The 24,883-nt window shown below is 49.0% G+C and overlaps 1 protein-coding gene across 2 annotated transcripts in view; it reads right to left on the bottom strand.

Moving 5' to 3' along the window:
- Nucleotides 1-24,883, bottom strand: part of LOC123760089 (epoxide hydrolase 4) — a 33,184-nt gene that overhangs the window by 5,171 nt on the left and 3,130 nt on the right. For both annotated transcript variants that reach the window (XM_069325293.1, XM_069325292.1), the window contains exons 2-6: nucleotides 16,621-16,745; nucleotides 16,305-16,417; nucleotides 3,144-3,312; nucleotides 2,356-2,510; nucleotides 2,050-2,205 (exon numbers count right to left, since the gene is read on the bottom strand). In XM_069325293.1, the coding sequence (XP_069181394.1) occupies nucleotides 2,050-2,205; nucleotides 2,356-2,510; nucleotides 3,144-3,312; nucleotides 16,305-16,417; nucleotides 16,621-16,745 (718 nt within the window). The remainder of the gene's footprint in view (nucleotides 1-2,049; nucleotides 2,206-2,355; nucleotides 2,511-3,143; nucleotides 3,313-16,304; nucleotides 16,418-16,620; nucleotides 16,746-24,883) is intronic.

The raw sequence follows: 24,883 nt of genomic DNA on the forward strand, positions 1-24,883 counted from the left end.
GGTCATGCCTGATACACTAGTTTACACGTGGGTGTAACAGGGGGGGGGGGTCATGCCTGATACACTAGTTTACACGTGGGTGTAACAGGGGGGGGGGGTCATGCCTGATACACTAGTTTACACGTGGGTGTAACAGGGGGGGGGGGGGTCATGCCTGATACACTAGTTTACACGTGGGTGTAACAGGGGGGGGGGTCATGCCTGATACACTAGTTTACACGTGGGTGTAACAGGGGGGGGGGGGGTCATGCCTGATACACTAGTTTACACGTGGGTGTAACAGGGGGGGGGGGTCATGCCTGATACACTAGTTTACACGTGGGTGTAACAGGGGGGGGGGGTTCATGCCTGATACACTAGTTTACACGTGGGTGTAACAGGGGGGGGGGGTCATGCCTGATACACTAGTTTACACGTGGGTGTAACAGGGGGGGGGGGTCATGCCTGATACACTAGTTTACACGTGGGTGTAACAGGGGGGGGGGGTCATGCCTGATACACTAGTTTACACGTGGGTGTAACAGGGGGGGGGGTCATGCCTGATACACTAGTTTACACGTGGGTGTAACAGGGGGGGGGGTCATGCCTGATACACTAGTTTACACGTGGGTGTAACAGGGGGGGGGGGTCATGCCTGATACACTAGTTTACACGTGGGTGTAACAGGGGGGGGGGTCATGCCTGATACACTAGTTTACACGTGGGTGTAACAGGGGGGGGGTCATGCCTGATACACTAGTTTACACGTGGGTGTAACAGGGGGGGGGGTCATGCCTGATACACTAGTTTACACGTGGGTGTAACAGGGGGGGGGTCATGCCTGATACACTAGTTTACACGTGGGTGTAACAGGGGGGGGGGGTCATGCCTGATACACTAGTTTACACGTGGGTGTAACAGGGGGGGGGGGTCATGCCTGATACACTAGTTTACACGTGGGTGTAACAGGGGGGGGGGTCATGCCTGATACACTAGTTTACACGTGGGTGTAACAGGGGGGGGGGTCATGCCTGATACACTAGTTTACACGTGGGTGTAACAAGACTTACAGTTACACTAGTTTACACGTGGGTGTAACAAGACTTACAGTTACACTAGTTTACACGTGGGTGTAACAAGACTTACAGTTACACTAGTTTACACGTGGGTGTAACAAGACTTACAGTTACACTAGTTTACACGTGGGTGTAACAAGACTTACAGTTTAATAACCACTAAGGGAAAGGAATAATCAAACGATCCTTTGCCCAAGTTTTCATTCATTGTAGCTTTCACTTTTTGTGCAACTTTCAATGACTTGTGGATGTTAACGCTTATATAACAGACCGATACAGAAAATAACCTAGTAGTGTTAATAATAGTTATACTCATTGTTACGCCCTACATCCCAGGGCGTTCTGATTATTTGTGGAGTTTATGTAAATCTCTCTACAAAGCCTCAATGTCGTTTTCACTTCCTATTTTATCATAGACTTTAGGCTCATCTGCAAATGTTATGATTTTTAATATTTCCTTTAGTCATTGACGCATACCAGTGCAGGCCAAGGCAGAGCCATGTGGTACTGCATTTATATTTTTCCAATCTGATTCAATTCCGTTTAGGATGACCCTTTGCTTCCATTATGTTAACAATAGTTATGCCATGCCAGTCATTCATGCGGTACCTCGGCAAAGCGTTAATGAGGTACATGTATACTGCGTTACTGGAAGTCATTTGTCTGAAAAGTTGGTCAATTTCCAGAAAGAAGTTAGTAAGGCAAGATATATTTTCAAGAAAACTATTTTGTGTATTTTACTAGATTGTTCCCCGAGATGGAGAATGATTCCCGCCTCCAGGCTTCTCTCCATGGATCTTGCAGATATGAGAGAATAGGCTGATTGGTCTTTCTGCCCAGCTTCCTTCCCTCCCCCCCCCCCTTTTTTTTTTTTTTTTTTTTTTTTTTTTTTAAGTGTAACATTTGCTTGTTTTCAATCTAGGGAAACTTTACCTTTGTTCAGAGATTTTTTGGACCGACTATACGAAGTTCCCGAAATGGGACCAACACTTACCAGCAGAGCGGTAGGCGGTGTCAAGGGGCAGTAGAGGGTCGGCGTCCCCCATGATGAGGAGCGTGGGTTTGGTGATCACGTCAGGGAAAGGTTCATCATCCCTCAGCCTCGTCAGGTCCAGCTGACGCAGGTGGTGCATGGAGCCCGTCCAGTCCTCTAGTGGAAGGTGAAGGTGGTTAAGTTACAGGAAGGTTGGGGGGCGGGCATAGGTCTACACATGTTCTAGAAAATGTTACCGAACATAGCATATTTAGTGCAAAATCCCCCACAGAACACACCCCACCCGCCCATCCATCCCTGCCTCACTTCTTCTGGAGAAAGTGAACTTGTAAGCCTCGACCTCGTCCTCTGTGATAGCCTTTGTTCTGACAAGGGGTCCGAGGAGCTGGTCCACCAGACACACGTCGTTCACGGACGCTGCTATCTCCGGCAGCAACGGTAGCCGCACAAACAACAAGTACCTGTGGGATGGAGGTGCAGTTTGTGAAGAGTTTAAAGGCTTTATGAGGAAGAACCTGCTGGTGGCTTCACAAATCCCTGGGAGACGTTAGAAAATGTTCATGGACCTCATTGTCAAGTCTTTCGATGGAGAAAAAACACATAGTCCATTACGAGGTACCAAATTTTTTGGGAAATATCCCATTGCATTCAAACCACTTGAAGACGGCCTTGTGCCGACCGAATTCTTTACATGGGGGTAAAATCCCTGAATGTGTGGACAAGGAAGGTGTTGACTAAGCCGAGTGTGGCTCCACAGTGTGGCATTACTGTGATGGTCAGAGACGAGGTGTGGGCATCAGCCGCCCTTCCCGGTGCCAAGTCAGGCTTTTGAGCGCTGGGACCTAATGGAACTAGTCTATATACCAGATGAAAAACATTTGAAGACCCTTACTATTGACAGATATACTGAATTTGATTAATGTTTATAGTATCCTTTAAAGGATCTTCAGATTTAATACATGACTAATTTTTTGTACCCATTTGCTCTTTTTTTACAATTTCACGTGATAGAACCATTAAGTTAAAACTATCAAAGAGCATTTATGTAATTTGCTAACAAGATTGCCTTTTATTAAAAGACATTTACAACTCACCAAGCCTTGTAATAGTTCATCCACAAGGAGTTGACATGCTGGCGGATGACGTATGGATGCGGGGAGTGGATGAGTACCATCTTTGAGACTAGTTGCGGATAGTTGTAGCACATGTACCACCCAACCTGCCCACCCACACCAGCACACACCAGGTGGGCACTCTTCCGACCTGACAAGAAAGTTTTAGTGGTTATTGCCGTGGTGTGTTGAGCGTATGCTCTCCGCGCCTCCAATGATAACAGTTTGGTCTCGTTCAGAAAACCTTGTATGTATGTACTTTACCTGAATAAATATTTGTATTTTTGTATTTAGAAGCTTGAGACTCATAATCCCCAGCGACCTCATCCACTGACAGTCTATAGAGCGACGGCCTCGCTTATTGCAGGGTCGGCATTCAGTCCCTGGACAGATTAAAGGAACGCTGCCCAGCAGCAACGTCTTGCTGCTGGGCAGCATTCCTTTACTCTGTCCTGATTTCTCTCCCAAGTAAGTAATTTTATCAAAAGGTGCACCTAGATGGGAAGACTTAACAGTCTGAAATTACTTCCAAGTGATAGTGATTATTATATATATACATTATATATACACACCCGTTTCCTTACTTCAGAGGAAACAAACTGAGGAAGGACAGAAGTCAGTTTCAAGGTGATGTACTCGACCACCAAAAAACCCCGCACCTGAATGTCAGCCCAGGACATGTTGCCAAAGACGGCAGCAAGAGCAGCAAACTTGCTAACGTCATGGGCACGGGGGCTAGACCGCAGGCTGGCTAACCTTAATAACCTTGCTGACGACCTGGGAGACCCGCACCCAAGAACAGGTTAGAAGGGAAACCTGATCAACCCATAGCGCATCCCTGGACACAAGCTATGGCGCGCAAATAACGGCAGAGGGCCGCAACCGGACAAAGCATGATGTACCCCCGGCCTGATCAACCAAGCATCAACAACCCAAGGACCCCCTCCAGAAAGCAGCCATCTCATTCTTCACCAGAAAAGAAAGGAGATGGCTGCAGACGAACAAACCGAGCGCCACGACCAAAAGAGCAGAAATCCCTGCCCCGTAAGAGAGCATGAAGCTCCCTGACCCGACCCCCAGAGGCCAATGCCAATAGGAAAGAGCCTTTGAGCAAGTCCTGAACCGAAGGGGCCAAAACAAACCGAGGATAAGAGAAATAGAGCACTCTGTCCAATGACCAGGATGGCTCAGGTGAGGCATGAGCAGGCCAGAGGTGAAACAATGCACAAGGCAGCTTGCGAAACAGTGCAGAAGTAACATCTATACCAAAAGCAAGCTGAAGCAGCTGCGCCAGTGCCACACGATATGAGGCGAATATTCGGCACAAGTTGAGAGTCCTGGAACAACCAAGAGAAAGGATACCACCACCCAAACTGAAAGCGAAGCACAACGACGAAGAGTCAAAAAGGAACTGAAGGACCGCCAGGAAACTTCATACTGCACCCAAGAAGAAGCCAGCAGGTGGAATACTAACAAGGAAGCCACTTTATCACCATAGAGATGATAAACTAGAGTAAAAAATACCATACGCGAAGACTTGAGAAGATCGAACCAGCCATGTGACGCACCGGTCCGATCTGCTGAAAGAGGTGGAGCCATGGGAAAACCTCTGGGTTTGGACACCAAGCAAGCAGTGCCTGAAACCAACGACTGAGCCGGCCACCACAGGGCCAAGAGGACTACTCTCCCCTGGTAAGTCTCCAAGCGAGTCAGGACCTGGAGCAACAGCTGAACAGGGGCAAAGAGGTACAGGAACCCCCACCTCGACCAGTCCTGCCGAAAGGAAAGGGCGCCGCGACAGTGCCGAAACGGAAGGAGTCTGCGTCGACCGTCCGTTACATGGACAGGGGAACAAAACAAGACAGGCCCGTCTGCCAAGGCGTTAGACATACCCCAAATGTGAACCGCCAGGAGAGCCAAACCCCAACAACTCGGCAGACGAGTTACTTGAAGAGCCAAGGACCGCATCGACCCCCCCCACCTCCCGCTCGGTTCAGGCAATGAACCACCGGGGAGCAGTCCAAATGAGCCAGATCGTCGATCCGCAGGCGACCCGAAGCCTCTGAAGAGCAAACCACACTGCTACGAACTCCCGCATCATGCTGTGGTCCCGACGGGAGGACGGACCCCACCGCCCCTGACCGGCCTGGTGAGCACTGGTCATAAAGCCCCAGCCAAGAGACGACGCATCTGTGAACACATCAAGCGAGGGCTCGGGCAGGCGCCAAGGCACTGAACCCTGAAAAACCCGAGGAGGAAGCCAGCGATGCAGCGGCCAACCCAAGGTTCCTGGAGGCCGAACCCAGCAATCACGAGAGAGGCGGAAGGGACGTTCCCGAAGTAACCAGAACAGCCGACGAAGCCAAACCCAACCCGGCGGGTAGACCATCATCGCAAAGTTCAGGCTCCTACACCAACCCTCGAGCAACTGCCGGGTGACCCAGGAGTCCCGCAGAAACAGGCGCATGCGGGACCGCAGCCGAAGGAGAGACTCCGGACGAAGAGACAAGGAAGTGGCCCGAGTCCCCCCCCCCCCCCCCCCCCCACAAGACCCAGCCAGGTCCGAACTTCTGAGGGAACCAGATGGGACATCCTCCAGTTCACCAAAAACCCGAACCCAGCGAGCTGGGAAAGAACCAAATCCCTGACTAGCAGACAAGCGGACTGGCTGGGAACCCAGACCAGCCAGTCGCCAAGGAAGGCCAATACCCAAACGCCTAAAATATGCAGACGGGCCACCACGACCTAGGTAAGGCGTGTGAACACGCAAGGTGCCAGGTTCAACCCAAACGGGAGACAACCAAACTGGTAACACTGTCGCCCCACAACAAAACCGAGTCAGTCCCTTAACCCCAGATGAATTGAGACGTGCCAATAAGCATCTCTATGGTCCAGGGATAAAATCCAAGCACCCTGCGCCAACAGGAGCCGAACCTGGGACAGTGTGGTCATCCGGAAAGAGGGGCAATGAACCCAGGAGTTCAAATGGGACAAGTCCAGAATGAACTGCAGGTCCTCTTGGGAAACCCATCCAAGAGACGTCGTCGTTTCGACCCCGCCCAAGCGAACCCACTCCAAGATGACCCGACAGAGCGAATGGGAAGAGGCATGCCCCGACAGCCCCCCCCCCCTCCCAAAGGAGAAGGGGCAACCCAACGCCACCGCAGGCCGACCAATACGACCTGAAACTCCCAAAATTCGTGGGACCGGGCGTGAGCGAACACCGCAAGCCTTCCTCCCATCGCCCCGTCAATGAGACGAACCGCGAAAGGGCCGACACCCCTTGTGAGAACCCGAGCCTTGTACAGAGTGAACACTGCACCGACCAGACGAAGGCATGGCCTGCCCCGAAACTGGCACCAGTGGCCTACCCCGGCGAACGGAACCCTGAGCACTGGCACGACCTCTCTAGGAAGGACGCCGCCCCCCCCCTCTCCCCACAAGGGCCCCCCCCGAAGAACCAACAAGTCAGACATAGGACAACTAGCCGAGACAGCCTGCAAATACTGCGCCACTGCAGAGTTAGCAAACAGCAGGGGACAAAAACGCAAAGACATCCTAAAAGCCAGGGCCCAGGCAGATTCCAGAGAGGAAGCAAGCACTGCCTGCCAACACGCTAGCCGGGAAGCATAAAACGGCAAAACCCTATCCCGCAGGATCAGCGCAAACAGCTTCAACAAGGCAGACGATGAGCAACCGCCGAGCCCAAGGAACCGGACCCAGGAACGGCCCCTAGCGTCCACACATCCTCCTCAAGTCAGTCCGAAGACAGCTCCTAGAGAAGAAAAATGCAAAGTCGAAGCCAAGAGGCCATGAGCATGCAAGTCCTCAGCAACCTGTGCACCCAAAAGGGAAGAACTTGCACATGGCGCTGCAAAACGCCAACATCCCGAGGAAGGGCAGGGGCAAACAAGCACTCACTGAGGTGCTCAAACTCGCCGCCGCCGCCGCCCCCCCCCCCCCCAAGAAAACCTGAACCACCGTCGAAGCCTCGCACCATTCAAGTGTACGGGAATGACAGAAGGTATGCCAAGCTTCCAAAGCAAACACAGGACAGTCCACCACCCAGGACGACTCTGGAACCCTCATAACGGACCCAGTAGGGGAATGAAGACCCCCAAACCTGATCCATAACAGAGGCATACTCCGGATCACGCAGGAGGTAAGCCTCAAGGGCCTCCTGCACCGCAGGAGGTTGGATGCGGGAACCCAAAAGCCTCCGGAAAGACTGAACCAACGCACCCAGGGGGGACACTAAACGGAACCCGGGGAGAAGCAGACACCAAATCCAACTCTGACAAAGAGGGGGAAAAGAAAACCCCACTCCTTGTAACAGTAAGCCCTGCTCAGAGGGCAGAAAAACCCAGGCGGGGTCCAACAGGGCCCAAGGCCCCCCAGGTCTGCCCCTCCCCCGCCCCAAGATCCTCCACCACAGGACCTGGGGTCAAGTCATCACCCAAAGCACCCGCCTCAAAAGAAAGGCCGGTGCAGCCATGAAAACCGGACGGAAGGGGGAGCCCACTGGTCAGACCCGGAGGCTTCAGCAGGGAGATCAGACTAATGCATCCGTCACCACTCTGGAAGGGGTATCCCCCGAGACTGCCCGAGACTATCATCTAAACCCTGCCCCAACTCCGAAACCATCAGACGTCTGAGTTGGAAACAGCGTCCTTCCCCTGCTGTGGTTCATTCAAGCCAGAACGAACTACAGCAGGGGAAGGACGAGGGGGTGCGGACTGAACCAAGGCCGAAGCGAAAATCACCCCAAAGTCCGGGTCCCTATAAGCGAAACGGGGCAGCCTCGGGGCATCCGAGTAAGCAACCAACCAGGCACGTTGCAACAACCTAAAGCACACATGCAACGCCTGCGCCGCCTGTACCCGCAAAAGATCATCATTAGATTGGGTAAACCGAGTCACCAGCAAGCACCAAAACTTGCAGGACTGGGTCGAAAGTCACCAACCCAACAGGCAGCAAGACGGAGGCAAAAAACCAGTGAGAGTCACCCTGACACAAGGGGACCGAGCAATCCTCGAACTCCCACAAAGCAAGGGGGGTACATCCATCGGACCCGTGCGAGTTTCCCAGGGTCCTGAGACGGAACTCCTGCACAGGGAATCCCAGGCAGGGTACTGTTAACCGGCGCCCATGACTACTAAGCAACACTAAAGCTGAACCCCAGGGACGTGTGCACAGCAGGGGGTACCACCAGAAGAGAGAACCGTACTCAGGACAGGTACAACGGGGGCCAACAATCAAGGCAGACTTCCCAACCAGGCAACAACAAAAATAAAACCCCGCAAGAGGACAACATACCCAAAAGGAACAGAGCTGGCCGCTATGAATGGTGAAAAGCTGTGCAGTACCCTGTGCCCCTTACCAGTGCAAACTGCCTCTTACCCTAAGGTAAACAAGGGAGACAAAACACCCAAACACCCAAAGGTCAGCCAAAAAAACGAGCAGTAAAACGGCCCAGCAGAAGCAGACCCAAGGAATTTGTGGAAGGTGGCCCCAAGCCCCCAAGGGCAGTACTTACAGGGCACTTAGGGAAGGAAACCCCTAAGCGCATGCAACCAGAGTACTGTAGAATAACTCCTGGCTCGTGCACCCAAGGAAGTCAGACACCACACACAAGGCACAGTGCTGGAACAATCATTGGAACCAGAGCACATGACCTCTGCCTGTAGCATCAGCCTCAGAACTGAGGTGTAGGGGGTCTGGGGCTCCCCCTTCCCCCTCCCGGGGAGGGGGGAAGCTGTAGACGGCGACGTGCGAAGTCGTGCTCTTTTCTGTTTGGGGAGTTCTATCCACTTGTTCGGCCTTTTTTTTTTTTAGCAATTTTCGCCAGAATAGGGGTTTGTTTTGGGATATTTACCTTTCTGGGTGCCTAACCCGGTCGATGGCAGACATAGAATGCTTCCAACCACACGGGGATTTATATAGGCCATTGCTCCCCTTGCCTCTGAGGGGGCCAGGTTCTGGCTCGTGATCCCCGGTAGGCCCACAGAACTGTGCACATGACTGATGCCAAAGTCTGACATTAGCCTGGATAGCTCCGGGGAGCCGAAGGGGCTTCCCCAGAAATTAACATAAAACACAAGTGTCAACTGAAATCATGTCTTATGACTGCTATTGTAACTGCATATAGTAAAAAAATTAGTTTAAACAAAAAAAAAAATCCATTTTTTTCTTATTTGTTTTTGCATGAAACTTATACACCTGACTGCACGTAAGGCTATCTGCAAGGGTGCCAGTTTTGGAGGAAATTGGTTGATGTCAACCTCAGCCACAGATGGCAGCACCTTTGACTTCATTTTTAATCATTTCTTTTCAAGTAACAAACTTAAACTTCTACTTTCATTTTTTATTCAATTTATATGAAACTCACACCTTGTATGTAGAGTATGTCTACAATCTGTATGAAGCGTTTTTTCCTAATTTTATTGATTTTATAAAAAAATCCAACACGATATATTTACATAATTTGGGGGGGAACTGACTTTGTATAAGTAAAACTAAACATTTTGGAAAATCCCCTCACAGATCCTTTATTATATACTAATGTGATAGAAGAGTCATAGAAATTATTTCATTTGAAACTTGTGGTTGTAGAGGCTTATTGAAAATGTGTAACATTTGTTGGAAAAAAAATTTTTCTTTGTATTTAGGCTGCGATACAAAAACTTTGAACAGTTGCAGCCCTTTTCCATATACAAGTGGTCAAAAAAAGATTGGTTGACATTGAACAACTTAACAGAAACTAACTGATGGCACCTTAACACTATAATTGAGAGGGCAGCCTCTGCTGCCTGTAGAAATAGACCCCATCTGCTCATCATGGGGGACTTCAATCACGGAAGGATAGACGAAGAACAAGGAACTGCATGGAGAGCTAAACTATTGGAGGTGGCGACAAGAAACTAAGCCAGCATGTCAGGGAACCGACAAGAATGAGAGTAAATGATGAACCAGCGAGAGAGTACCTAGTCTTCACTCTGAACGACTAACATAAGGGAAATCTGTTTCGAGGGCCCAGTAGGAATGAGCGACCACAGTGTACTGACGTTTGAATATCTGGGTCAAAGAAATGTTAATGAACTCTAGAAGGGGAACTGAAAACTAAAGGTTGGCATTCCGAAAGGGAAACTAGGAGATAAGAAAATTCCTAACAGATATAACATGGAAAACAGAGCTCAGGGGAAAGACGGCCCAAGACATGATGGACTACATCACACAGAAGTGTAAGGACGCAGCAGACAAGTTTCTCCCGGTCCAAAAGGAAAACAATGACATTCAGGAGAGAAACCCATGGTTTAATCGGATATGTAAGCTAACTAAGCATCAAATTAAAATGGCGTGGAGAAACTATAAAAATAACAGGACATTTTAGAGCAGAGAAAGATACCAGAGTGCCGAGAATGAATATGTCAGGTTGAGAAGAGGTAGAACGGCAATACGAAAATGATATCGCAAGCAAGGCAAAGACTCAGCCTAAATTGCTGCACAGCCACATCAGGAGAAAAACAACAGTAAAGGAACAGGAAATGAGATTGAGGATACGGCAGAGATTCACTACAAACGACATGGAAGTGTGTGTGAGGAGCTGAATAAGTCCAGGAGGTCTTCACATTAGAGCAAGAAGTAGTTCAAGAGATAAGATACCACTACAAGAGTTTGAGATTACCAGTGGGGATGTAAGAAAGCTTTTGCTTGAGTTGGACGTGACAAAGGCTATAAGCCCAGATGGAATCTCCCCTTGGATATTAAAGGAAGGAGCAGAAGAACTGTGCCTGCCTCTCTCCATAGTGTATAACAAATCACTGGCAACAGGGTAACTGCTAAAAATTTGGAAGGCGGCTAATGTAGTCCCGATATACAAGAAGGGGGATACAGGGAGGTCAGTGTCCCTAACTTGCATACCATGCAAGTTGACGGGAAAAGATTGTGCGAAAAAAAGTTAGTGGAACATCTGGAGCGAAAACTTTTATAACACAGCATCAACATGGGTTCAGGGATAAGTCCGGCCTCACAGGATTAATTCTACGACCTGACAACAAAAATCAGACAAGAAGGGTGGGCAGACTGCATATTTTTGGATTGCCAGAAATCCTTTGACAGTACCACAACAGAGGTTAGTGCAAAAGCTGGAGATGCAGGCAGGAGTGAAAGGGAAGGTACTCTATTAAATAAGGGAGTAACTAAGCAACAGTAGACCGAGTCACTGAGGGGTTAGGTCTAAGATTAGCGAGGCGTCACCAAGTGGAGTCCCGCAGGGTTCAGTCCTTGCACCTATACTGTTTCCGATATATGTAAATGATCTCCTAGAGGGTACAGAATCTTTTTCCTTTCATTGTTTGCTGATGCAAAATTTATGAGGGTTAAAACAGAGGAAGATAGTACAAGGCTACAAGATGACCTAGACAGACTAAATGAATGGTACAACAAATGGCTACTAAAGTTCAACCCGAGTAAATGTAAGGTAAAGAAAGTAGACGGTGGAAACAGGAGGCCAGACACAGGATACAGAATGGGAGATTAAGCACTTCATGAAACAGACAGATATAGCTAATAAAGCCAAGACCGAACCCAAGCTACTACACAGTCACATAAGGAGGAAGACAACAGTGAAGGAACAGGTGATGAAACTTAGGGTGGGCGAGGACAGGTACACAGAGAATGACAAAGAGGTGTGTGAAGAACTCAACAAAAGGTTCCAGGTCTTTACAATAGAACAGGGAGATGTCGCGGCGCTAGAAGAGGTGGCAGCAAACCAGGTGACCTTGGATAGGTTCGAAATTACAAGAGATGAGGTCAAGAAGCACCTATTGGAGCTGGATATGAGAAAAGCTGTTGGGCCGGATGGAATCTCGCCATGGGTATTGAAAGTGTGCAGGAGCACTTTGCCTACCACTCTCCATAGTGTATAGTAGGTCACTGGAAACGGGGGACCTACCAGAAATATGGAAGACTGCTAATGTAGTACCAATATACAAAAAGGGTGACAGACAAGAGGCACTGAACTACAGGCCAGTGTCCTTAACTTTTATACCATGGAAGGTGATGGAGAAGATTGTGAGAAAAAACCTAGCAACACATCTGGAGAGAAGAGACTTCGTAACAACCCATCAACATGGGTTCAGGGAGGGTAAATCTTGCCTTACAGGATTGATAGAATTCTACGATCAGGTGACAAAGATTAAACAAGAAAGAGAAGGGTGGGCGGACTGCATTTTTTTGGACTGTCGGAAAGCCTTTGACACAGTACCCCATAAAAGGTTGATGCATAAGCTGGAGAAACAGGCAGGAGTAACTGGTAGGGCGCTCCAGTGGATAAGGGAGTACCTAAACAATAGGAAGCAGAGAGTTACAGTGAGGGGTGAGACCTCGGACTGGCGTGAAGTCACCAGTGGAGTCCCACAGGGCTCTGTACTTGGACCTATCCTGTTTCTGATATACGTAAATGATCTCCCAGAGGGTATAGACTCATTCCTCTCAATGTTTGCTGACGACGCCAAAATTATGAGAAGGATTAAGACAGAGGAGGACAGCTTGAGGCTTCAAGAAGACCTGGACAAGCTGCAGGAATGGTCGAACAAATGGCTGTTAGAGTTTAATCCAAGCAAATGTAATGTAATGAAGATAGGGGTAGGAAGCAGGAGACCAGATACAAGGTATCACTTGGGAGATGAAATACTTCAAGAGTCCGAGAGAGAGAAAGACCTGGGGGTTGATATCACGCCAGACCTGTCCCCTGATGCTCACATCAAGGAGGAGGATAGCAGCAGCATATGCCAGGTTGGCTAACATAAGAACGGCCTTTAGAAACTTGTGTAAGGAATCTTTCAGAACATTATATACCACATATGTCAGACCAATCCTGGAGTATGCGGCACCAGCATGGAGTCCATATCTAGTCAAGCATAAGACTAAAATGGAAAATGTTCAAAGGTTTGCCACCAGACTAGTACCCGAGCTGAGAGATATGAGCTACGAGGAGAGACTACGGGAATTAAACCTCACTTCGTTGGAAGACAGAAGAGTTAGGGGGGACATGATCACCACATTCAAGATCCTCAAGGGAATTGACAGGGTTGATAAAGACAGGCTGTTTAACAAGGGGCACACGCACTAGGGGACACAGGTGGAAACTGAGTGCCCAAATAAGCCACAGAGATATTAGAAAGAACTTTTTTAGTGTCAGAGTGGTTGACAAATGGAATGCATTAGGAAGTGATGTGGTGGAGGCTGACTCCATACACAGTTTCAAGTGTAGATATGATAGAGCCCAATAGGCTCAGGAACCTGTACACCTGTTGATTGACAGTTGAGAGGCGGGACCAAAGAGCCAGAGCTCAACCCCCGCAAGCACAACTAGGTAAGTACAGAGAAAGATCTAGGAGTTGATATCGCACCAAACCTGTCTGCTGAAGTCCACATAAAAAGAATTGCATCGGCGGCATATGCGAGGCTGGCTAACATCAGAACAACCTTCAGAAACCTGTGTAAGGAATCATTCAGAACCTTGTATACCACATATGCAAGTCCAATCCTGGAGTATGCAGCCCCAGCATGGAGCCCGTACCTTGTTAAGCACAAGACAAAGCTGGAAAAATTTCAGAGATATGCCACTAGGCAAGTCCCCATAACTAAGAGGCACGAGTTACGAGGAAAGGCTGCGTGAAATGCACCTCTCGACACTGGAAGACAGAAGAGTAAGGCGAGACATGATCATTACCTACAAAATTCTCAAGAATTGACAGGGTAGATAATAAACTGTTTAACACGGGGTGTACGCGTACAAGGGGACAGGTGGAGACCCAAATGAGCCACAGGGACGTTAGAAAGAACTTTCAGTATCGGTAGTTAACAGATGGAATGCATTAGGCATTGATGTGGTGGAGGCGGACTCCATACAGTTTCAAATTTACATATGATATAGCCCAGTAGGCTCAGGAATCTAAACAGTTGATTGACGGTTGAGAGGCAGGACCAAAGAGCCAGAGCTCAACCCCCCCGCAAGCACAACTAGGCGAGTACACACACCTTACACCTACAAGATCGTTGTAGATCATGTATGTGATCTGATAATTACATTACCTTACCCTACTCCCAGCGATCTAATTAGTACTCCCAGGGCTACTGCTGTCACTATTTATACGGATGACAATAGATTTTTATCTTTTGTCCAGCAGAATTCTCTAACACACCAATTGCACGGAATGATACATGCGAACTTTAAAAGTAAATTATAGATAAATTCTACTTCTCTGGCACCTCTATTACTATGTTACGGCTGTACCAGTAGTGGTGGGATCGTGACAAGCATGGGCAAATTCCTAAACTGCAGATGGTCTGTTTAGGCCCATACGAGGCAGATCCAGTATATATCCAACCGAATTCACTCTTGTCTAACCTACACATGAAGCATAATAGCATAATACCGGGTATAATAGCATAATACTATTATAGCATAATACATAATACATAATAGCATAATAGCATAATACTGGGTAGCATAATACCGAGTATTATGCTACCCAGGAATTCGCTCATAAAACACCCTTGTTTCCATATTAGAATTTACCCAAGTGTTTCCTCTAATATACAAATTAGGTAAGCTTAAGATGGTTTTTCCATTCCATTTTTGGCTCATAAGATAGTGTATGTGTAACGCCATAAAAGGTATTTAATTTTTTTTACATACAACATGAGTCAGCCCGACAGGATATTGAAAGGCACCAGGTTGTCCGTCTTAGCAATTAAGAAGTCACACCTAGAGATTTAATGGTCAGAGGTTGCCTTCGGGTCAGGTCGTGTGAATTTATCTTGCTTTCTGCCCATTTGAGAAAATTCCCGTTTTGAATGAACAGCATGTACTAATTTATGAATGCGTCTGTGGGATCGACCTCTGGATGTAATGGACTCGAGGACGTGTTGGGTACGAGATGTGTGTAAACCGTTTTTTTAATCAAACGGGGGATTTAGTGGGTGCATGGAATGGACTTTGCTTCAGCCCGTCCTCCAAACAAAGGCCAACCGTCAGACCCTGTTTACGAATTAAAAATTTACACACGGCTCTATTGATCATGTTCGAGCATTTCTCTAACAGTGTTTCGCTGATGACCTCTGTTCGAATCTCAACTAAATGCTTCACTCGTGTACTTCAGTCACAAATAATTGACAATCTAAACGTCTAACCTGACCTACAGCAAGCTATACATAGACCTTCAATACATACAGTATGTTAAAATTTATGAATGCGTCTTTGGGGACGGGCGCCTTTAACGAGCCTGGCCGGAGGACAGTTCGATTATGTACACATTATCATGTTCAGAGCAAACTATGCTAACAGTTTGCGTTCGGCTGCATTTCCTAAGTCTTCCATGTATTGAGCAGGACGCCCACCACGCTGGGCTCGCTGTTAGCCACGTACCAGTATAAGCATCATTAGAGTAAATAACCAAGGAATGGCTGTTTTAGATTTAGCTACTCGGAACGAAATCTCCAAGTAGCACGGGCTATGGTGAGCCCGTAACTTGCCTGATACAGGAGCGGTGTGTGTGATTGTGTCAAAAAATGGCTTTATGTCCACCTTTTAACTGGGATCAACCACCATACTTCCACACACGTCACCCTCAAGATACATTTAGTCTAGCAGGATGGTGACCGCACCAGGCCTTGTCCCTGACAGGAGCACCTCATTAAGTATAAAAAAAAAAGGTCCGATAACGTCGATAGAGTAAACTGCACCATGTCAGGCTACGCCACATTGGGGTAGAAGAATACGGCTGCTCTACAGTAAGGTCTACTTTGTGACCTGAGCAAATTTTCACCACTACGTATATTATATCATGATGTAAACCTAACCCAGTCTAACCTATCCTATCTTAACCTAAACAAAATATGAGAAAAAAGTGTTTCACATATATTGCATGCACAAGATGTGACGTCAATAAATTTGATTAACTAGTTTTAGATTCTATTGGTTCCCCGCGTGTGTTGGGGATGAAGGCGTCCCGTGCTCGCCGCCACACCGCGGGGCGACCTATCTACCTGCTGCTGCTGCTAGGAACCTGCACAACCCCTGACAATGGCCACTCGTCAGTGAAAACACTATCCTGGCCACGCACTAGTACTACCTACCCAGGATCCTGATGAGGCTGGCGATATCGTCGGCGAGAAGGGAGGTGGTGTAGTGTGTTCTCAGATGAGGGGTGTCCGAGTCCCCGCAACCACGCATGTCCACTGCCACCACCCTGCGGGGACACACAAGGCTCAGTCGGACGCGAGCAGTGCAAACCAAACAAAACCAACCAAACAAAAATCAGTGACATTGAATACAGTAGTGTGAAATGGTATTAGGCTCCATACACAGCTTATTGGGTACACGGACGTACACACTCACTTCCATTGGCAGACAATGAAATTTGTGTGGGAGGACCGGCAAATTCAGACTTACCAGTAGGCGTTGCTGATGGAGGGGATCTGTCTCCTCCAAGTGAACCAGAAGTCTGGTGCTCCGTGGATCATCACCACCAGCGGGTTTTCCGGGCTTCCGGCTTCCACGTAGTGAAGCTTCAGGCGCTGAAATACAATTCCAGGTTGAGAAAGATACCCAGAGCTGGGTGAATGGGAGGAAGTAAAGGTTATACGTCGGTTACAAGTTAGTTTATCTACCGACTCATTGTGGTGAGAATGTGTATCATTCTGCGCAAGGTCAAGAAGTGATTTGTTACCAAGAATTTAAAGCTACAAATGGAGATCACAGATGTAAAAATTTGATGTCCTTAAGGTAATTATTTAAAACTATTCTTAGTCATGGAAAATACTAACAGAGCCAAAGAGACAGTGCCCTTCCCAAGCATAGGAACCCGGGACGATATACCCGAAAGGTAGGCCCACACTGCAAGGAATAACTATGGTTCAACCCATCTCCCCCCCCCCCCCCCCCAAAGAGAACCATGGGTACAACACCCACCTATCAAAGATTAAGGCGAGAGGGAGGGACGCGTACTACTACAATTTTTTTTTCCTCTCCCCTATCACAGACGTGGCCGCACATTTACAATGCTAACCAGTCTCTATACACTTTCTTCTGTCCTCCATGGACAGGGTTAGAGATCTGTTCAACATATAGTTCAGCGATTTATTGAACAACCTCAGAAGGTGGTTGTAGTGCTTTTAAGATGCTAATCTAACCTATATACATAAATTAAAAAACACAGATTAACGTTTGTCCTACATAAACAGTGTTCGAGGTGTCTTTCTGCAGTGTCATTAATGTACGTTTACAAAGGTGAAATGTGTATGGGTTAGTTGGGATTGTATCAACGGAATCAAATTCTGTAGCAGCTACTTCCACGACCGCAGGAATTACAGGCACTACAAACTAGGTCCACACATTTCCCGGAATCAAGCAGTTTCCTATCAACCAACCCAAGAGCATCATTGGTTCTAAACCAATTCAGGTGGTCGGGACTACAAGGCTGTCTGACCACAATTAAGAACATGACCGCGGCCAGTCCAGCCTCTTCAATTAATGCTTGGGTAGGCCTATCCAAACACCACAGGAGAGAACGGTTCAAGTTCTACTCGCCATTGCCGACAGATTTGACGGGAAGAACAGCCTATTTGTCAAGACCATTAATAGGTTAAATTAAAACAAATTACCAACTGTAATAGTTGCATTTCGACAATCTCCAAAATTCCTGCAACATCTACAGCATCTAGATCTGCAAACCCTGCTCTTCAACCACGTCTCTCGTGACGAAACCACTACATCCCCTGCCTCTACTCTATCTGACCCTCGTGTAGACCATGAGTCAATAACGTGCCTGAATACATGATGACCAAACTGCACAGAAAATGAAGACACTACGACGTTTCGGTCCTTGATGACTTTATAGTGGTCCAGGACGAAGTGAAACGTCATTTCTTCATTTTCTGATGTATGGTTGATCATATCTTGATCCCTCGATCCAATCTTCACTGACGGTTCAAAATGAAGCCACTGCATCAAACTGTTGACCCCAGCATCAAACTACAGAACAGCCTCCTCATGATTAATAGCCAATTAATAGAAACTAACACATTACCTATCAATTCCAAATTTTGTACCTGAAGCGCCAGCCTCGGCATGCTCTGGAGACCCCAGCCTCACCAAGGTCCTGACACCAGCGACCGACACCAACGTCGTCTCATCACACCAGCAGCTGGACCGATCCCTGGCACTAGCTCCTCCTACAGCCACTCTTCTCGAGCTAATCTTCAACTGTACCCACTTCCCACTCACCCACTGGTTATCTTTACTATATTTAAAAGTTAAGCATCGAGGTCACTCGGAGCAGCCGCCGCCACCACCACGAGGTTCCCCGCCGTCTCACCAGCCGGACTTGGCAACAATGCAACTGGTGCTATTAGCCTCGGTGCCTCTATCTCGCCACATTGATCTAAATTGAGCTGTGTAGAGGGGGGAGGGGATAGAAGCAAACGATCAGGAGAATGCTTCAAGCCATTACGACTATACAGCACTAGGGTCAGGATAAGGATTTGGGATAGGACAGAGGTGGCAGGGAACGATGTCCAACCACTTGGACGGTCGGGGATTGAACGCCGACCTGTGTAAATCCGTGGCGCAGTTGACTAGAGCGTGTGCCTGGCAACACCAAGCGCATAGGTTCGAACCCTCATTACGGCTCCTGTGGATTTGTTCTAGGCAAATCTTCTAATACAGGATCATCCAATAGGAATGGGTTCCTGCTAATACGAATTTTGTGGAATATACAAAACTGATACGAGAGGAATCTGGCGAGAAAATGGACTGCAATACTCAAAGAAATCTTGACGCAAAATGTCGTTAGATAACTACTTGACTTTCAAATACAAAGTTATGAGGAGCAGAGCAGAACCTGGACAACAGTACTGGATGAAGCAGACATTCTTGTACCATAAAGTAACGTAAGCAGACTTATCGTCAAATCTAATGCCAGGCGATATATCATAAATCTTTATATATGTAGAGGTACCACCACTGGTGAAATTGTAAGGACCCATAGCCTCGAAGAAGAAGAAAGTATTCCGAGAAGACCTTGTGGAGTCTTATTGAACACTAATATTTTCTTTTATCACCCCTAATTTTTTTTTCTTTATATATATAAGTAAGTAATTATCAAAAGAAGGCACCAAACTGGGAAGGCTATGTAGCACCATCAAATACGCAAAATAATCAGAGGGCGCTAAATATCACCAAGGATGCCAATACGAGAACAAAAACGCATAAGGCGAACGATATCAAAAGTATCCGAGTCACCAAGAATTCTATCGAGGGACAGGTGACCGCGAGGGGCGGTCGGAAAGCAAGACACACGCTCGTCCTGGAAGTCAGGACATTCAAGAAGGACATGCACGACCGTAAGAGGGACAATGCAACTAGGACAATAAGGAGCAGGGCGGCGCTCCATCAAGTGACCATGGGTTAAGCGAGTATGGCCAATACGCAACCTCGCTAGAGCTGTTTCCCACCGCCGGTTACGGTGGAAGGAGGACGGCCACGAGGAAACACAACATTTAAGAGTACGTAGCTTGTTACCAGTAACAGACAACCAAGAAGCCTGCCAACGGGTAAGGACTGAGGAATGGATAACCGGGTAAAAGTCGGAATACGGAATGCCTTTACGAGAGATGGGACAAGAGCGGACAGCTTCCTTAGCGGCAGCATCCGCACGCTCATTTAAAGACACGCCAATATGGCTGGGAACCCAACAAAACTCAACCGACTTAAATTTACTGTGAACGAGAAACAGCCAATGCTGGATCTCGACAACTACCGGATGAACTGGATTAAAGCACCCGAGAGCCATGAGGGCACTACGAGAGTCAACAACAACCACAAAGGAAGACTGACAACGAGAAAGCAGGAGACGAAGAGCATAGAGAATAGCATAAAGTTCCGCTGTAAAGATGCTAGTCTCCGGAGGCAAGCGACACATATAAGTGCGATCAGGAAAAACAACAGAGTAGCCAACACCGTCCGCTGACTTAGACCCATCGGTGAAGACAGAAACGGAGCGGGAGTGAGAAGAAAAGTGCTCGAGGAAAAGGCGTTTTAGAACTGTAGGAGGGGTAAAAGCTTTAGTGATACGAGTCAAGGATGTACAAAACCGCGGAAGAGGGACCCTCCACGGGGGCAAAGAAGGAACAACACGAGGAGAAACATCAGAAATACGAACGGAAAGAGAATCCTGCAGGCGAGATAACCGGACAGAAAGAGGGAGGTGGTGAAGAGGAACAGGAACCGCAGGAGGGGTAAAAGTTAAAGCACGACAGAGACGAGAGGAAGGATGTTGCAAGGACCGCGCAAGATAGCGAAGACAGTAGCGATCACGGCGGTCCTGGAGAGACAGGAAGCCAGTGTCAACATACAAGCTAAGGACGGGAGTCGAACGAAAGGCACCAGAACTGAGGCGCAACCCAGTATGGTGCAAAGCATCAAGACGGCGAAGAGTAGAAGGAGAAGCAGACGAGTAAGCAGGGCAACCATAATCGAGCTTAGACAGGACGAGAGAGGAATGTAAAGCAAGGAGAGTGCGCCTATCTGCCCCCCAAGAAGTATGGGACAAGACCCGAAGGAGGGTAAGGGACTTAGAGCACTCAACACGGAGGTAAGAGATATGGGGAGACCAAGACAAACGAGTGTCAAGGAATAACCCCAAAAGCTTCGCGGAATCTTTGTATTCAAGGGGATGACCATAAAGTGACAAAGAGGGACGAAGAACAACCCGTTTCCGCGTAAAAGTCATGGCACAAGTCTTAGAAGTAGAGAACTTGAAGCCATGACCTGTGGCCCAAGACGACACGGCATCAATCGCAAGTTGAAGCCGGCGTTGAAGGAGAGGCGAATCATCACCCTGACAACAAAGGGTAAGATCATCGACATAGAGAGCGGAGAAGACACCAGAAGGAAGAGAGGAAAGAAGACCATTGAGGGCAACCAGAAAAAGAGTAGTGCTCAGAACACTACCCTGGGGCACACCTTCGTATTGCTGAAAAGGGGGAGAGAGAGCGGTACCAAGGCGCACCCGAAAGGAACGACGAGAGAGGAAGCTGCGGAGAAAGAGAGGGAGATGACCACGAAGGCCAAAAGAATGAAGTTGAGATAGGATATGATAACGCCAAGTGGTGTCGTAAGCCTTTTCTAGGTCAAAAAGGACGGCAACAACGGAGGTCTTCGCAGCAAAAGCAGTACGTATATAGACCTCCAAGTTCACCAGGACATCTGTCGTGCTGCGGCACTTGCGGAAACCAAATTGAGAAGGGGAGAGGAGGTGATGGTGTTCCAGGAACCACATCAGACGAACGTTAACCATACGTTCAAAGAGTTTGCAGACACAACTTGTGAGAGCAATAGGGCGAAAGTCCTTAGGGGAAGTACCCAGAGACCCTGGTTTGCGAACAGGGAGGACAACGGCATCGAGCCAGTCCTCAGGGACTGACGACGACTCCCAGATCCGATTATACAGACTCAGTAAATACTGAGACGTGCTCGGAGGGAGATGGCGAAGCATCTCATAATGAATACCATCGGAGCCCGCCGCCGTAGAACCGCAGAGGGCCAGGGCAGAACGAAGTTCAGAGAGAGAGAAGGGATCATTATAGGGAAGCTGAAGATGAGTGCAGAAATCTAAAGGACGAGACTCAAGGACAGGTTTACGAAGAAGGAAAGATTGGGGAAGATGAAGACCAGAGCTAACAGAAGAAAAGTGGGAACCCAGTTCGGAAGCGACCTGCAACGGGTCCACCACAAGAGTATCATGGAGGTGAAGGACCGGTGAAACATCGGGAACGAACTTACCCGCTATCTTGCGGATACGCTTCCAGATCTGGGCCAGAGGGGTTTCGGACGTAATTGTCGAGACATAAGATGCCCAACATTCACGTTTAGCCGTACGGATGGCCCTACGGGCCACCGCACTCGCTTTCCGAAAGAAAAGAAAAGAATCGGTCGTCTGCCTACGGCGGTGCTTCTTCCAGGCTGCACGCTTACAGCGGACAGCCCGAGCACAGTCCGCATTCCACCAGGGAACGCACTTCCGTGGACCCCGAGAGGAAGAGCGAGGAATAGAGCGGAGGGCAGCGTCGAAGACAGTGTCATGAAAAAGGAGGAGAGCGCGAGAGAGGGGCAGAAGGGAGAGGTCAGAGAGAGTAGCACTGAGGGAAAACAGGGTCCAGTCCGCCTTAGCAAACTGCCACCTAGGGAAAGAGAGGGAAGGGCGAAAAGAGAAAAAGGAAACAAGGATGGGGAAATGATCACTTCCATGGAGGTCATCAAGAACCTGCCATGTGAAATCTAAGTAAAGAGAAGAAGAGCAGAGAGAAAGATCAAGACAAGAAAGGGTGCGAGTTCGAGAGTCCAAATGAGTGGGCTCACCAGAATTCAGAAGAGACAGGGAAGAAGAGAGGAGAAACGGCTCAAGGAGGCGACCCCGGGTATTCGTCAGAACGTCACCCCAAAGAGAATGACGACAATTGAAGTCACCCAGCAGGAGCACAGGCTCCGGCAAGGAGTCTAGGAGGTGTTTCAAATCAGGAAGAGAGAGCGGGACACCCGGGGGGAGATAAATGGAACAAACTGTGTACCATTTCCCCACAAAGATACGAGCAGCAGAACAATGGAGAGGCGAAGGAAAAAGTAAAGGAACAAAGGGAACATCAGCCCGAATCAAGAGAGCAGAAGAATTAGAAGCCCCAGCAATGGCTGGGGGGGGGGGGAGAGAAAGGAATAGCCACGAAAACGACCAGGACGAGCACCAAGCATCGGCTCCTGGAGACAGACACAAAGGGGCGAAAACCGCGAAACCAGAAGTTGGAGTTCGAGGAAATTGGCGTAATAACCTCGAACGTTCCATTGAAGAATGGACAACGACGAGAAGAGAAAGGACAAAAACAGAGAACAAGGAAGAAACAAAGGCGAAAGACCAACAGAGCACGTTAAAGAATATCAGGGTCGGGATCAGGGTCAGCAAAGTCAGGGTTAGGGGGCATGGGTAAACTGAGCAAAGACGGAGGGAAGGAAACGGGAGAACAGATCAGAGGTGGGCGGGCAGGGTCCGGAGGAGGAGGAGGAGGAGGAGGAGGAGGAGACAACGGAGAGGAGCAGTCAAGGACAGCAGCAGGAAGAGGGGGAGTAGAAAGAGAGGAGCGCACCCCAGCAAGAGCAGCAACCGAAAGGGAAGCAGGGGCCAAAGAAACCTCCATAGCAGGAACAGGGGGCGCAAGCACTGAAACGGGAGTGGAAGGAGCAACAGAGCCAGAAGGAGGAGCTGAGGAAGAAAGCGAAGCCTTCTTACCCGCCGGGGAAGAGGAAGGAGAGGAGCCAGGCTTACGCTTCTGACTTAAAGAGACCGGTGTCCCAGCAACTACGTACCGGGCAACGGATTCCAGTGTCTCAACAGGAGAAGCCGAACGAGAGCACACACGACGGCCGTTAGGAGAGCGATGGACATCCGCCCGCACCGACAGGCAGCGGGGAGAGCCGATAGATGGAGGAAGAGGATGGGAAGGAGGATCGGAGGGGGACGAGGAAGGAGACACAGAAGACACGACAGACCGGGTAGAAGGAAGGGGAACCCCAGACAGAGGACCAGGAGGAGGATCCTTCGGGAGAGAACCCAAAGGGACAGAGGAGGGGGCAGTGGGCGCATCAGGGTCCAAGGCCTGGAAACGGTTGTGAGTCTGAGGAAGGCGGGAAGGACGAGGAGAGGAAGAGCGCAACACGCGAGCATAAGAGATATTAGCATAAGGCGGGAGCCGGCGAACCTGGCGCCTCGCCTCAGGAAAAGATAAACGCTCCCGGTGCTTCAAGTTGAGGACGGCTGCCTCAAGCTTGTAATGGACACACGCACGGGAGAAGGTAGGATGGGCCTCACCGCAGTTGAGGCAACGAGCCTGGGGAGAAGCGCACTCCGACTTAGAGTGACCTTCGCCACCACACAAAGGACAGAGAGAGACAGTCCCGGAGCAGCGGAGGGCACCATGCCCAAACCTCCAGCACTTGTTGCAGAGCCGAGGAGAAGGAATGTACTCCTGGACAGAGCACCTGGCACCAGCAAGAATGACAGAGGGTGGAAGGGTCCTGCCATCAAAGGTAATCTTCACAACCCGGAGGGGTTGACGGCGACTACCACGAGGGGGACGAGTAAACGTGTCCACCTGGAGAATAGAATGGCCCTGGGCAGCGAGGATATGTCGAATATCGTCGTGGCAGTCGCGTAGGTCCCGAACACCGGTCGCAACATGGGGCGGGAGCAAAATAGTGCCAACACTGGCATTCAACTGGACGTTCTTCGAGACCCGAACGGGGGTCTCGCCAAGGCAGGATAAGGCAGCCAAGCGGGAAGCAGCATCCTGAGAAGGAGCAGCAACGACACGCGTACCGAGACGAGTGGGGTTAAAAGTAATGGAGGCATCCACGGAATCAATGAGATGTCGATGAAGGGAGAAATCGTCAGGAGGCGCAGAATCAAGAGGGAGGAGATCAAAATATTTGGCCCACGAAGCGGGACCAAACAAGGCTTGATAGGTAGCAGAACTGGAAGGAATCGAGCGAGGGCGGCCGTGACGAGAACGGCGGTGAGAACCCCCAGAGAGAGAGGGGTTAAAAGGCGCAGTAGTAACAACTAGAGAAGGAGCCGCGCCAGGGGACGAGGTAGTCACCACTGGGGGCT

Source organism: Procambarus clarkii, chromosome 16 (genome assembly GCF_040958095.1).
Source record: "Procambarus clarkii isolate CNS0578487 chromosome 16, FALCON_Pclarkii_2.0, whole genome shotgun sequence".
In the NCBI taxonomy this organism is placed as follows: Eukaryota; Metazoa; Arthropoda; class Malacostraca; order Decapoda; family Cambaridae; genus Procambarus; species Procambarus clarkii.